The 16,442-nt window shown below is 43.3% G+C and overlaps 1 protein-coding gene across 1 annotated transcript in view; it reads right to left on the reverse strand.

The window, feature by feature from the left end:
- COLGALT2 (collagen beta(1-O)galactosyltransferase 2) overlaps positions 1–10,020 on the reverse strand; it is a 121,170-nt gene extending 111,150 nt beyond the window's left edge. Inside the window, exon 1 of the mRNA XM_061383460.1 lies at positions 9,704–10,020. Within this exon, the coding sequence (XP_061239444.1) occupies positions 9,704–9,966 (263 nt within the window). The 5' untranslated portion in view covers positions 9,967–10,020. The remainder of the gene's footprint in view (positions 1–9,703) is intronic.
- Positions 10,021–16,442: the final 6,422 nt, after the last annotated feature.

Consider the following 16,442-nt stretch of genomic DNA (forward strand, 5'->3'; position numbering starts at 1 on the left):
CAAGATTGAGGAAAGGCAGAGGGGAGACTTGCGATTTTCTAAAATATTTTAGCATCCTGGCTGTTCTGAGCCTTACAGGCCAACTCTACAAAATCTATCTGAAATGCAAGACACGGTCTGACTGTCTGAATGCCCTTCCACCCCACCTGCTTCCAGCAGAGGGAATGCAGCCCTGGAAGAACTGCATATAAGCTTACTGTTTGGTGGTGCAGCGATGACATGAAAAATCCTGATTCCACTTGGCAGCAACTTTCCACTATCTTGGCGGGTCTCAGCCATAATCACTGTGGTGTGTGGAGCTTGGACAAATTATGGGGCTGGCTGGAAACCAAGAGACGAAAAAGCAGTCCAGCAAGGGACTCTGTGTTGGAAATGCCATGGCTCCAAATGTCCATGACCATATTTCTCACGGATAGCCCAGAAATTTAAGTTCCACTGTTGGAAATTGCTGGAAACCCTGCCTTTCCCAAGACCCTGAAAAGTGGCAATTTCTCACCCAATATGACTTTTAGGGAGAATGTCAATCAACACACAACCACACATTCCTCTTTCTCACAGAATCATTTCTTCCCCTGTAAGAACAGGAAAGTTGGACATGGTTCACTGCCCTCCCCACCTCCAAAATGTATACAATTGCTCTCAGAAAGCAAAGCAACTGGACAGTAAGAGTTCTATTCTTTACTGTTTAAAATGTAGGCACTTTAGGCTACCTCCATGGTTTTCCTGGGCTTGACAGCTAACTTAATCTATCTGGGCTGCTCTAACTAAATACTACAGACTGGGTAGCTCATATACAACAGAAATTTATTTCTCATAGTTCTGGAAGCTGGACGTTCAAGACGAGGACGGCAGCATGGTCGGGTTCTGGTGAAGGCTGTCTTCAGGGCTGTAGACTTCCTGTGGTATCCTCACGTGGTAGAAGAGAGGAGGGAGCTCTCTGGAGACCCTGTATGACAGCACTAATCCCATTCTTGCTTCACCCCCCATAACTGAAGCACCCCCCAAAAATCCCTACCGCCTAACACAGTCATCTCTAGGGGTTAGGGTTTCAACATATGAACTTTGTGGTCCATCCGGGAGTTGGTGATGGACAGGGAGGCCTGGCATGCTGTGATTCATGGAGTCGCAAAGAGTCGGACATGACTGAGTGACTGAACTGAACTGAACAGATGTTCAGATCATGGCAACAGCCAAAATGGGGAAAACTCCATTTAAGGAACTTCCTCTCTCTAGCCTGATATGTCCCTCAATAGACTTTGAAATAATCCAACCTAGGAGGTGAGAAGAATGCTTCCAACATAGCCCATTCATCCCTTAAACTAAGTACTCAGGAGACTGCTTCATCAGGGCAGCCTGCCCCCCACCCCCGGCCACAGCCTTCTGCCGTCTTCTTAGGGGTGTGCAGCCTAGGATCATTACTTATGCTATCATTTATATTTTTTGAAGTGTACATCTTCTAAGTGGTTTTGAAACATTAATCAAAAATGTTGGGGCAAAGGAGATTACTTTGCGTTATGTTTGCCGAGGAACAAAATCTCATCAGCTAACCCAGTTAAGTCAGGGGGGAGGCATCAGCTTGCTGAACCTGACAAACAACTAAAATAATTACAATTACTGCCTCACTTAAATGAGATGTGTTATAAAATCATAAATTTAGCCTTGGCAGGATGTCGTGAAGCCATTATGGGAAGTCTGAGTCTGACAGGATTTCTGTACAGTGCTCCTAGAGAGGAAAAGAAATGCCCTCCAGCCAAATCTAAGGTTTAATTCATGCAAGAGACTTGGCTAATATCACCGACCACAAATGCTCTGTTTTCATGGCTCTGAATGGCAGCAAGTTCCAGGGAATTAATTACAGCCACTCCTATTTATATTCTGCATGGCTTTTCAATTACCACCTATAACGAGATGCTTTTTTACCTTTATGAACATTCACACACAGCATTCCAACCATGGGAATGGAGAGCCGAGGGAAAAGTAATGCAATTCTGATCATTTCACCGCTAGGTCAATCGCTGGCAGCTTGCCAAGCCTTCTGGCTCTAGAAAGCACTCACTACTTGAGCCCTAGGGATCCTGAGAAGCCTGAGCAGAGAGCAGCGGTCACCCCCCAATTGCCTACAGGGGTCAGGCAAACCACATTCGAGAGTCGGACAGCAGGAGCCAATCGCAAGTGCATACAGCGTGGGCCTGATGGCAACATGACTGCCTGGACAAAGTCCAGGGGACAGGGGCTAGCCAGCCCCACAGTTGTTGCTGTGTACAATTTTCAGGGGGATTCTCCAGTGGTCCAGTGGTTAGGACTCTGCAATTCCACTGCAGGGGGCACAGGTTCAAACCCTGGTTAGGGAACTAGGATCCTGCACGCCATGTGGTACAGCCAGAAAAATAAAAATATAAAAAACAAATTTAAAAAGTTAAATAAAAGAGAAACAATCAGGAAAGAAAATGCTTGAAAAAATTAAGTGTTAGTCGCTCAAATGTGTCCGATTCTTGCAATCCAGTGGACTGTAGCCCACCAGGCTCCTCTGTCCATGGGATTCCCCAGGCAAGAATACAGGAGTGGATTGCCATTTCCTTCTCCAGGGGATCTTCTCAACCCAGGGATTGAACCCGGGTCTCCCACATTTCAGGCAGATTCTTTACCATCTGAGCCACCTATGAGGACTCTAACAGATTTAACTTAAAAAAAAAATCAGCAATTTGATATGCTGAGAACATGAACGCAATTAAATGAACAAGTCACTCCTTTGAGAATAAAAATGTCAAGACATATACAGTATACACATTTTATAAGTCCTGATGAATAATAGCCATGATTTAAACACTTACAGTGCAACCTCTTCATGGTAACTGGTAACCTCAGATGGCAACTGGTGAATAGAACTAACAACCGGGCTATGGGCTGATCATTTTCTCTCAAACTTTAACTCGACTGTATATTGTTACATGATTTGAAGAAATGTGCAGAACTGAGCCTTATAATAGTTCTACTATCCTCTCTAGATAAGCCTTATAATGGACCTACTATAGTGTGTCTTAGACTTGAAGACAGTGCCTCACAATCATAGGACCCATGAGGACATGTAAGTCCTGGGAAAAGGACTGAGGCACAACCAATAGCCTTTCTGATTACAAAGCTTTCATTGTTCATTCCTCTGACCACCAAGACCGTCAAGGGAGAGGGACACAGGGAGCGTGCTTATATACCTGGAGTCGCAAAGAAACTCAGCAATAGAATCATAGGGAGAACTGAGTTGAAGACAGATACGTGAAACCAAACTCTGCTTAGAAAAACTGCATGCTCCTTTAAACCAGGAGCAATACTGGTTATAAACCACTCAGCATTATAAAATACTCAACCACTGAGCAACAAAGGGTTTAAAAATCTAGAAATCTGTTATTGCACCCCAACACTTATTCATTATATAATATACTGGGGGAGCATCCCTTAACTATCCTGTGCTTTGGTTTCTGCACCTGTGGAAGTCAACTAATAAAACAGATCCAGGACAATTTAGGCATCATTTTAACTCTGTAAGCAATTTGTCTGAATTTGAGCAAAAGGATAGGTGACTTCAGTTTTTACCAAAGGAAACATGTAATTCTGAGGTCCAATTCTGTTTTGAAATTGTAGGATGGGAGAAGGATTCATAGTTTTCTCCAGCTATGTGGAAGAAAGTTGAGTTTATGTGTCAATCAAATCCAAGACCACTAATTAAAAAGGCTGAAAAGCTGACCCTCCGTCTTACCAAAAATGCTGCCATCACCATGCATATGAATAATGCTGTCATATTCATTTGTCACTAAAAATCCTTGATAAATTGTTCTGTTGCTAAATAGCTGAGATCCTGGGAAGTGACTTGTATATTTATGTCCAACACATATATTTCGTCTCGTTCTATTCCTATAAAATCTACCAACACAGAACAGAGTTTAGTAACTATAAAGTGCCTAAGCTAACTGATGAAATTAACAAGACAGCGGAAGGGAGCCACTGAGTCCTTGTGTCACTCAAGCAGAAGGGGCCGTTCTTCTTTGAAAGAAACGCTGGCATTCTTATCTTTATAAGTTGGGTCAACTGACAGAAGCAAAAACTAGAACTAATTGGTCCTTTCTTGATCTTAAACAGACCATCTGTACTCAGTCTGAGACATCAACTGCCTGAATTGCATCCTGGCTCCACCATGCACTAGTCTTGTGAGCCCAGACAAGTTTTTTAAATTCTCTGTGCCTCAGTCTCCTCCTGCCTAAAGTGAAGACAGTAATGACACTTCTCACCTGGGCTTGCTGTCAGGAGTAAATCAGTTATCATACCAAAGTGTTTAGAACAGCCCTTCCATAAATGTTCATTTCCATTATGCTGATAATTTTTGTTGTAAGGAAGGAAATAAATAGAGCTTGAACGTATTTTCTTCTTTAAATTTTTCATTTTAAAATTTTAAAGAGAAGAGAAAGGAAGAGAAATATAATGGCAATGAGACCTAAAGGAAAAGACATATAGGAAATAGCAACTACTATCTATTTAGTAGCATATGTGCAAAAAATTATATTACATTATCTCATTTGCTTGTTACAATAACTCTTTGCAAACATGCTAAATTGCTTAAATCAAGTCCGACTCTTTGTGACCCTATGGACAGTAGCCAGCCAGGTTCCTCCATCCATGGGATTCTCCAGGCAAGAATACTGGAGTGGGTAGGCATTCCCTTCTCCAGGGGATCTTTCCAACCCAGGGACTGAACACTTGTTGCCTGCATCTCTGGCATTACCAGGTGGGTTCTTTACCACTAGTGCCACCAGGGAAGCCCAATAACTCTTTGAGGTACCTATAATTATTAGTCATTTCCAGATGAGGCAGCTAGGCTTAGAGCTGCACTGATGTGCCCATGAGCATACAGGAGATTTGAGCCCTAGTCTATCTGACTTTAATTTTCATACTCTCCCCTCCAAACTAAACTACCAGGCTTGGAGGACAAAGAGGGGAGGAGGCAAGGGTAAGGTGGGGAAAATAAAATAATGGATAGAAGTGGACTCCAGTACCATCTATGTTTTCAGCCATGAGCTGAAACTTCCATCTAGAAGTAAAACAAAAACACTTAATGTCAAGATGGTAATGATAAAATATGACATCATTCTCACTGCTGATGCAAACTAGCATTAGTAGTATTTTGGAACATTTTATAAACCACACTTATATTTGTATATCAAGTTAAACATTCAACAAAATGCTACTGGTTGGGCATTAAAATGTAGATATAAATCCAAGCTAATCCCCAAACACTGCACAGATAAAACTGTGAAAACATCAGGCTCAGCACCCTGAACAAGTAGAGTTTGTCACTGTCAGTGTTCATGTCAACAGAAACATCTCTTTATTTAAAAGCCATATGATGGTTTCCAAGTTAGCATACATATTACTTTTCAAAACTCTACCAAATGAAATGCCCAAATTGTTCTGTAATTACACGATGGTCACTGCCTTGTGACTGCACAGACTGTGAATCCCAACTGCCTTCCCACAGGGAGCAGCAGGCTCTCCAAAACACAAGCTAATGTATCTTTTGGGTCCAATGTCTTTCCTTGGGCCCAGCTCCATTTTTCATCATCATATTACTGGGCACTGTCCCCCTTAATCATAGGTTTGGGACAGGGGGGATGAGGTCAGCCTTCCCTGTACTGCTAAGGCCACTATTCATGGCTCCACTGAATAGAAGAGAACCCACTCAAGTGCACTGCCGCAGGTCACAATGCCGACCAGTTCCCTTCATCTCAGCAGCACAGGTTTTAATTAGAACACAAGGATTATCTTAGTTCCTTATCACACAATTGTGATAGCTGAACGAAAACAGTTTGGTGGGGTTTTGAGATCAGACAGGTAAATAATGTGACAAGTTCTCCCTTTTGCTGGTACAAAGTATCTCTAAAATATAAACTTTCTTTAACTCAGTTGAATACAAATAAACTTGATGCTGAGATAACTGCACTCATCCTCTGAAGAGGTTTTCAGGTCAATTTTTTGGTACTCAGTGCAGATCTGGTCCAGAACTTTAGCTGAGGGAAAAACATCACACTACTGGGAAATCTGAATGTGATCATTGAACCAGGCTCTTAATTACTCATACAGGTAAGAAATCTCATCAGATACTCCTCCCGCCATTGTTAACGGTAAGCAGAAGAAGAAGAGTAAGTCTGCATAGAGTTACTAAAATAAGATGAAATCGAAGCTGGCAACCCCGTCCCTACACTCAACATGGTTCTGTTTTATAAAGTTCTGGCCATTTTTGACACTGCCTATTTTTGACATCAGCATGTGTTGGCTCTGCAGAGTGGATACTAGTCAATTTGCCGTCTCAGAATGTTGAGTAGAGTGTGGGACTGGAGTAAGTAAGTGGTAGAAGCACCTCAAAGCTGCAGCATCCTAAACCGAGTTACTGCCTCTCCTGGAGGGTTATAACCCATCACCTTCCCAGTCAAATAATCTTCTAGTGCTAGTCGTGAAGTCAGCAGCTCCAGAGTACAATGCAATGGGTTTGGAGATTTGCAAAACTTAGACCCCCCACTCACTTTATCTCCCCTGACAGGAAGCTCTGGTTAATGTCCCAGTGCCTTTTTCTGGAACCCTTCTTCCTTCCCAGGTTTTTTGTGGATTCCTATTTGTCCTTCAAAACTGAACTCAAACTGTCAACTATCCTAAAAAAACCAATCTTCCATGACCACACGACTGCCCTAATCTGATTTAGAACTCTTTTGTCACCCTTCCGGTAGCTACAAATGCCACTCAGATCACCTTACACGGCCGAGTTAAAAAAAAAAAAAAAACATACTTATCTATGAGGAGCCACATCTTATTCAACCTTTTCCCTCCTGAACAGGGTGTAATGCCTGGTTCTCACAAAAGCAGTTGATTAGGAGCCCAAACTTACATGCTTGCACAACCTCTTTGTCCCTCGGTTTTCTCATCTGTAAAAAGGTATAATAATAAGACATGCCTGATGGGGTTATTGTGGAAATGAAACCAGAAAATGAATTGTAAAGTGCTTAGAAGAACTGTGAGCTCTTATTATTAAATATCTGTGAAATTAACAAGCCAATATAATCTTTACTAAGTTAGTTACTTTAGACACAATATCTTCTATGAAATGGAGATAATCTTATTTCTCCATAGAATGGTAGCAAACGTCAAAGGAGATAACACAGCTGGTACTTTGAAAGCTGTAAAGGACTACTTAAAAACTGGCATTTTATTATTTTTACTTAATAAATTATACAACACTCTAAGCCAGAACTCAAAGAAGAGTCTTCAGTGGCTGGCTAATGCAGGGGTTGCCCAAGGCCTTACCCAAGCTGTGGGTTTCTTCCTTAACTTTCCAACATTGACCATAAAGGTACAGTCCCATAAACCACGAACAAGGGTAAGGGAAAAGAGATCCCTAAGGTCTACGCAGAACTGGAATGCTCTTTATCTAAAGAGAACACCAACATCCATAGAATCTGGAACATCCAGGGAACTGAGGATGTACAATCACTGCTCAATGATTATGATCATATCATACAATCTATGGAATTCAAGAGCCAGAAAAAATTTCTGAAATCACTTATTCTAATTCCCTTATTTTACTGATGAGGAAACATATCTGTGACTCCCAAGCAACTGGCCCCAAACCAAGGTCAAGCTAGTAACAAACAAAACAAGTCTCTTAATATGTAGCTTATAGGTTTATATACATTTTGCTTATGTTGTGTTCCCTTTATCTTTTTGGAGGTGGTCTTTAGAAACAAACTAGGGTTAAAATTCCCATTTTAATCATTTATTAATTCAGTGAGTGAGTTACTAAACTGATCCAAGTCTCAGTTTCTTTGTTGTAAAATAAGAATCATAGTATCTCTCTTTATTTTATTCTATTTTTTAACTTTACAATATTGTATTGGTTTTGCCATATATTGAAATGAATCCGCCACAGGTATCTCTTAAAAGTTTGCATGCGTGTGTGCTCAGTCACTCAGTCGTGTCTGACACCCTGCGCCAACCCCACAGACTGTAACCCTCCAGGCTCCTCTGTTTGTGGAATTTTCCAGGCAAGAATACTAGAGTGGGTTGCCAATTCCTACTCCAGGGGATCTTCCTAACACAGGGATTGAACCTGCATCTCTTGCATCTCCTGTACTCCCAGGTGGATTCTTTACCACTGTGCCAAGTTTACTATATGATAAAAGGGGTAATGTCTGTACATTGGATAGCAAAACCTGTGCCTCATACTCACTTCTGCACTCACTCATTTCCTAGTAACTATTGGGATGTTCTTCAAAATTAAACAATGCATAAAGACAGGCCATACTGTAAAGCATCTCTTTTGAAGAAAGCATCTGAGAATTGACACTTGCAAAATTTTCTTTTGGTACTGAAATGGTTAAAAAAAAATCATCTGGTTTAAAACCTGGCTGCACCAATGTTCCCACTTTCCACATAACATGCCCTCCTGCGTGGCGGCCGGCACGTATAACGGGGTATATAGTAAGGCAGTGTATAGCACAGTGAGGTACTATATCTCATGTTTGCTTTCTCACCTCTGCACTTTGCCCACCAGGTACCCTTAGGCTGCCAGTTCCAGCTACTGCTTTATCCTTTCTTCTCCCTTTCTGCCCCACCAAGGCTTTAAGGATATCTCGTCTGTGGACAGCTCCCTTCATCAATGCAAGACAGAAATCGTTCCCCAGTGACCAGGGCTCTATCTTCCTCGGGAGACCAAAGGCCTCTTGTCCATGTATCTGGTGGCTTATCTCCTCTGGTCAGGGTCCACCTCTTCCTCCACAGGCCCCTGAGTGGCTCACCTGGCCACCAAGTTCTCACCCTCCGATACCTGCTTTTATACAAAGATGTGGGGACAGGACCAATTTCTAAAGTTGAGATGGGAAGCCACCCCCACTGATGCCCTGACCCTCCCCGCAGCAAGCACCGGAACCAGGCCCGGGTCTCTATTCTAAGAGCATCAAATCTTAGCTGTTTGCCTTCCTGAGGCTGCTCAGTCCCCAGGACGCAGTACCCCAAGGCACCCGGCGATGTTTGCATCTGCGGCCGCTTTGGGCCCAGGCAGGATGCGGGGACCGGACAGCTTGGAGCGCTCAGACGAGAGAGCATCCACGGTGGTGGCGTGGTTAGAACGCAGCGGGCTCCACCTAGCCTTAATCTCTGAATCCTGACCCCCCTCTCTCCTTTCCCCTCACACCCAGAGCCACTTTTCCAGCCTCTGAGATGAAAGCCTGGCACCTGGAAGCCAGGGCGGCGCACCCCAGCCACTCCGGAGTCCCCCGTTGCCAACCGCAGTGACGGACCACGTCGCGTCCCAAGGAGCTGGCGGCGACGACGGGCACCTTTATTCCCTCACTCCCGGACGAAGAATGAGTGGTGAGGAAAAAAGGAATCTTCGCGAGTGCAAAGGCGGAGAAGCTAGCACTTTCGCGGCGTCTCCCCAGCCCTATCTGGGAGAGGCACGAGGTCACCCCATTCGTACTGTCCCCGGGGGAGCTCCGTGCGGGCTGCTTATCCCCAGGAGCACCCGTGGCGCACACAGACGCGCGCGTCCTTCCCGACCGCAACCGCTGATCCGGCCAGGACCCGGGCAGGCAGCGAGGGGTGTGCGCACCATGTCCCCCGCGCGTCCTGAGCTGCCCCCCGACCCCCCGGCCCGGCGCGGCCGGCTCACCAGATGGCCATCCTGCTCTTGGGGTAGTCCAGGCGCTCCAGGCAGCCGAGGAAGTGAGGCAGCGTGTGCGCAGCGTTGCGCGCGAGGACGACCACGAGCACCGTGGGTCTCTGCAGGGGCGACTCGGGGAAAACCACCGCCTCCTCTTCGTCGTCCTCGGAGTCCGCCTCGGCGGCGAAGCGCGCCCGGCAGCCGCCGCGCAGCAGAGCCCAGGAGAGGAGCAGCAGCGCCCAGGCCAGGGGGGCGGCGGGGCGCGCGGCCATGTTCCGGACCGTGGCGGGCGGCGGGACTACCCGGCGCGGATGCCCGAGGCCGGCGGCGAGGGGCGGAGGGGAGGCGGCTGGCGCGCGCGCACTGGCACGGCCTCGGCCGCCGGGACCCTCCCGCTGCAGCCGCCGCCGCACCGCCCAGGCCCCGCCGCGGGCGCTCCGGAGTACCTGCGGCCGCCGGCGCTCGCCTGGGCTCCGGCTCGCAGACAGTCGTGTCGGTGCGGCTGTTTGTCCCGAGTCCGGCGGAAAGTTCCTCTAGTTCAGGTTCAGCTTGTACTGAGGTCTGTGGCTTTCCCCAGGGCTGTGAGGTGTGGCCGTGTCTGCCAATGGGCGTGTGAATGAGTGTGTGTGTGTATGTGCGCGCGCGCGCGCGAGCGAGCGTGTGTACATAACGGTACAACTCCAAGAAAATTTATTCTGCTTTTGCAAACCGCAGTCTAAAGTCCTTCACAGTGATGCAATGTATCCAGTTTTTCATAATGCACCTATTGACTAAATGGGTAGACTTCTAAAATGGAAAGTCACCCAGTGATTCATTACTATGATAAACAGGTTTTTTTTTTTTAACTTCCACGAAGGCAGAATATTTGTATTTCCTCACCCTCAAGTGCTCTTTAAATTCATTTTTGACTGAGTAGTCTCCCCAATAAGATCTAGCTGGAAGACCTGAAGAATTTTAGAGCCAGATCGAACTCTTCAAATGAAAGGAAAGCTCTTCATGGGGCATGTCCTCTACCTGACAACTCAGGGTCCTGAACTTCCTGAAAGGGTGGCTGGTTAAGGACCAGATTCACTTCAGATGATTTTCTTTTTCCTTAATGACCCAAACTGATAAATTGTAACAGGGAAAATCTATACATGCTGGAAGAGGAGGGAGAATAAGGAAGAAAGAAGGAAGGGTAGAAGAAGAACGCAATTAGCAGGTAAAGTGAAAACGCTAGGAAATATACCGTCAAAGGATATTTAATTTGAACACAATGGAGGAAAGCTAGTAAAGAAGTTCTTTACTAATTTCTTTTTTGTGTGGAATTCTTTTTTTGAAGTTCTTTGTGTGTGGAAGTTGGAGCTAAATTTTTGTCTCACATGTGTCACTTATTTGTGTGACCTTGGAGACTTGACCTCTCTGGACATCAATTTCTTCCTATGTAAAAGCCTTTTAAGTTCCTGCCTTATTTTCTCATTCAACAACCGTTTATGAAATTACTAAATGTCAATCATTCGGGTGCTGAGTGTTTGAATCCTTCTTCTCCAGAGAAAGGGGCAGAAGGTGGTGAATCCTTCTCCAGAGAAAGGGGCAGAAGGTGTCCTGCCCTTTTTATCTGGCTGGGTCAAAGTTGGAGGAGGGAGTCTTGGCTGAATCAACAGGGCTAGTTTTTCCTGCACCAAAATACCTTTTGGGGGGCTTCCTAGGTGGCTCAGTAGTTAAGAATCTACCTGCTGACCTTGCCAATTGCAGGAGGCATGGGTTCAATCCTGGGTAGAGAAGATCTCCTGGAGAAGGAAATGGCAACCCACTCCAGTATTCTTACATGGGGAATCCCATGGACAAAAGAGCTTGGTGTGCTACACGCCATGGGGTTGCAGAGTAGGACATGACTGAGCATGCACACACATTGTTTTTGTCACTACTTGGATTTTTTTATTCCCTTGTCTTCAGTTCAGTTCAGTCGTTCAGTCGTGTCCGACTCTTTTCGACCCCGTGAATTGCAGCACACCAGGCCTCCCTGTCCATCACCAACTCCCGCAGTTCACTCAGACTCACGTCCATCGAGTCAGTGATGCCATCTAGCCATCTCATCCTCTGTCGTCCCCTTCTCCTCCTGCCCTCAATCCCTCCCAGCATCAGAGTCTTTTCCAATGAGTGTCTTAGCCAACCTAAAATCCTACAACATAAACATTCATTCAAAGTGACAAGTGTGCCAATTTTAACACTAAAACACTTGAGATAAGAATATTAGGCAATAGCTTTGGTATTCCTACATTTGTGTGAATTAAATGAGTTTCTAACCTCAATAGCTAAACTGAGGTGCACTATAAGAAGCTTTGATGAAGGGAACAGAATGGGATCCATATATGGAGCATGGCACCCTTTATGACAAAGCAAGTTCTGTGGATTTCTGATACGTGCTTGAGGACTCCAAGTCCAAGTAGGGAAAGGATATGGAGGGTAGCGTGAGAAAAAGAGCAGTGGCCAAAATGGGAAGGGATAAAATTAAACTGTGCCACTTTCAAAGTTTTGTCTAAGCTCTGGCCCGTATCCAAGCACTATATAATAGTTACCATAGAAAAATGTTTTTCAATTCCAAACACATTTATACAAATTTAAAATGCATTCCTTTTATCTCATTTAAAAAGACTAGATATGTTTCTCAAATTGTCTTGACTTATTTGTTTCAGCATTTTCTCAGTGCCTGCTGTGCCAAGGCATGGGTGCTGGAAATGCATGGATAGTTAAGGTATATTGAATGAATGAATAAAAACCACAAACTGGTAGGAAAAGAGGATAAGGAAGGGAAGTGAGGATGGTTAGGAAATGCCTCATTAAAGAAATGCCTTTGAACCAAGTATTGAAAAATGAGGGGCATATTTTAGGAAAGTGATAGAGGGTTGGGAGAGGTTGGACTTTCAGGCTGATGGAACTATACAAGCAAAAGAATGAGAGAACACAGAGCTTGGGGAATGGAGATGAGAAGAGCAAGACTGGAGGGCAGGGCAGGAAGGGGGAAGAGAGAAAGCTGGATTATTCTATGACTTTCATATAATTGTATGTTAACCTTTTACAGAAAAGCTAAAAACTTTGTTAAAATGGAAAAAATGAGCTAAATATCTGATGTATAGTTGGCTTACACAGTGCTTTCAAATGTCATATTGAATATATGAATATATGATATTGAATGGTCACAACCATATGGCAGAGTTGCAGGCTCCAGGTGATTAAAGCCTCAAAAGCAAAATTTTAGTTTAAATATACAGATTTTCAAGCTCAGTAATTTTGAATTTATATGGTTAAATATCTTATTTTAAACTGATAAAAACCATTCTATTTTATAAACATATAAAAACATATTAAGGGCAAATAAAAGCCTATAGTTCTTCCCAGGTGGTACTAGTGGTAAAGAAGCCGCCTGCCTATGCAGGAGACATAAGAGACGTGGGTTTGATCCCTGTGTCGGGAAGATCCCCTGGAGGAGGAAATGGCAACCCACTCCAGTATCCTTGCTTGGAGAACTCCATGGACAGAGGAGCCTGGTGGGCTACAGTCTGTGGGGTCGCAAAGAGTTGGACGTGACTGAGTGACTAACACACACACACACACACACACAACTTAAAAAATGGGCAGAAGACCTGAATAGACATTTTTCATTAAAAGACATACAAATGGCCAATAGGCACATGAAAAGATACTCAACGTTGCTAATTATCAGAGAAGTGAAAATCAAAATCACAAAGAGATATCATCTCATACCTGTCAGCATGGCTATCAAAAAGTCTGCAAATTACAAATATTGGCGAGGATGTGGAGAAAAGGGAACCCTAGTACATTGTTTGTGGGAATGTAAATTGGTGTAGCCATTGTGGAAAACAGTATGGAGGTTTCTCAAAAAACTAAGAACTACCAGATGATGAAGCAACCCGACTCCAGGGTATATATTTGAAGAAAATGAAAACACTAATTCAAAAACATACATTTACTCCAATGTTCACAGCAGCATTATTTACAATAGATATATGAAAGCAATATAAGCATGCGTCCACAGATGAATGAATAAAGGAGATGTGGTATGTATATATACAATGGAATATTACTCAGCCATATAGAAGATAATAGTTTGCCATTTGCAACAACATGGATGGACCTGAAGAGTATTATGCTTAGTGAAATAAACCAGACAGAGAAAGACAAATATTGTATGTTGTCACTTATATGTGGAATATAAATGAACATAACAAAATGGAAACAGACTCACAGATAAAGAAAACTAACTATAGATTACCAGTGGGGAGAGGGAAGCGGGGAGGGCAAGACAGGGATATGAGATTAAGAGGCTCAAACTACTATGTATAAAATAAATAAGATACAAGTATATATTGTACACGGAGCAGGCAATGGCACCCCACTCCAGTACTGTTGCCTGGAAAATCCCATGGACGGTGGAGCCTGGTAGGCTGCAGTCCATGGGGTTGCTAAGAGTCGGACACGACTGAGCGACTTCTCTTTCACTTTTCACATTCACGCATTGGAGAAGGAAATGGCAACCCACTCCAGTGTTCTTGCCTGGAGAATCTCAGGGATGGGGGAGCCTGGTGGGCTTCCATCTATGGGGTCGCACAGAGTCGGACACGACTGAAGCGACTTAGCAGGAGCAGCAGCATATATTGTACAGAACAAGGAAATATATCCATTATTTTATAATAATTTTAAATGGAGCATAATGTACAAAAATATTGAATCACTATATTGTACATCTGAAACTAATATAAAATTGTAAATCAGCTATAATTTAAAGAGGGACAAAAAGAAGAAATTAGACTTTATGGTGCAATTAGCAATCCAATTTCTCTTTATACCTACGTGTGTATATGTGTACATACATATGCTGCTAAGTCGCTTCAGTCGTGTCCGACTCTGTGCGATCCCATAGACGGCAGCCCACCAGGCTCCGCCGTCCCTGGATTCTCCAGGCAAGAACACTGGAGTGGTTCGCCATTTCCTTCTCCAATGCATGAAAGTAAAAAGTGAAAGTGAAGTCGCTCAGTCGTGTCCGACTCTTAGTGACCCCATGGACTGAAGCCTACTAGGCTCCTCCATCCATGGGATTTTCCAGGAAAGAGTACTGAAGTAGGGTGCCATTGCCTTCTACATACATATACATATACACATATTCACTGCCTCAACTCTGCATTACATCTGTAATGTAATCTCTGTCCGTATGTGCGTGACTTGCTACTTGATTCCATTGGTTTATTTATCTACCTTTGTAGAAATATCACATACTCTTAATTATAGACCTTTATAAAAAGTTCTCTCAGTTTATTCATCAGAAGGGTCTTGGTTATTTTTGGCCCTTTGGGCTGCCGTCTATGGGGTCCCGCAGAGTCAGACACTACTGAAGTGACTTAGCAGCAGCAGCAGCAGCAGCATGCTAACATTTTGGAATCAGTTTATCAAGTATTAGACAAACCCCTATTGAGACTGTGATTGAAATAGCTAGAACTTACAGATCAGTATTATAAAGTTGGCAATTTCCTCCAAACTGATCTATAAATGTTATCAAAGCTCATTAGAGAAGACCTAAATTAATGGACAGACATACTTCTCTGATGAGCTTCAGTAACATTTATTATGTTCTCCATAAAGGGTTTGCTCATCTGTATTCTAGGTACCTTATTTTTGTTGTTGTTTATGTAAGCAGCATTTTTTAAAATTAAATATACTATAGCCTGATTCTTAAAATGGGGAATTTAGATTGCATTCTTAAATTTATGAGAAATGGAGAGAAGATATTTTGATTATTCTAAATTCTATATGTATGAGGTTCTTCAAACATATTCATGCACATGAGTAGTAAAATATCATAGTATCCTAAATATTTTACTAAAAGTATAAACATCTTAACTATTCTCTGTGAAACACAGAGAATGGGAAATTACATGCTTTGTGTACAAAAAAGGAACAAGATACATATGAACATTCTTACAAGCAATGAATTAAAGCTGATCCAGAATGCTAGCCTACATTTTTAAGCTTGAGATCACTATCGTACATAACACTGTGTAAAAACGTTTTCTTTTTAACACATTAAACATTCACATCACAATCCAAAGTTCGTTTTTCCTCTGGAGACTCTAACTGAATTAATGTCTCGGCCTGGACTTTATAGACTTTTTTGCGGGAATAAAATGGTCTGTCTCAGATATCAAGATGGGAAATCAGTAGAGCAAGTGCCAGATTACATGGAATTTGATATCACCCAGTATACTCAGGAAGAATTTTATTTGTTGTTACTTATCTAGCTTTTTTCCTAACCACTTTGGTTCTCTGATATATTAAACCATGGGAACATTTATAAAAGGAGAAATTCTTCAGTCTATGAGAAGTTGAAACTCTAACCTGTTTTTGGGTGTATTTTACTCTGGATTACCACACTAGACATTGTTCACTTCAGTTCAGTTCAGTTCAGTCACTCAGTCGTGTCCGACTCTTTTCGACCCCATCGACTGCAGCACTCCAGGCTCCTCTGTCCAGCACCAACTCCCGGAACCTACTCAAACTCATGTCCATCGCATTGATGATGCCATCCAACCATCTCATTCTCTATCGTCCCCTTCTCCTACCAGGCTGTTTAGGTAGTCCCAAATCTTTTGTTTTCTTTCTTAGCTACTCCAAATCACCAAGATTTATTTATAAATAAGTTTCCATTGCTTAGTATGGAAGCCAAGGGACAATCTATTTTTATTCTTCAACTCTC

The sequence above is a fragment of the Bos javanicus genome, chromosome 16 (assembly GCF_032452875.1).
Source record: "Bos javanicus breed banteng chromosome 16, ARS-OSU_banteng_1.0, whole genome shotgun sequence".
NCBI lineage: Eukaryota > Metazoa > Chordata > Mammalia > Artiodactyla > Bovidae > Bos > Bos javanicus.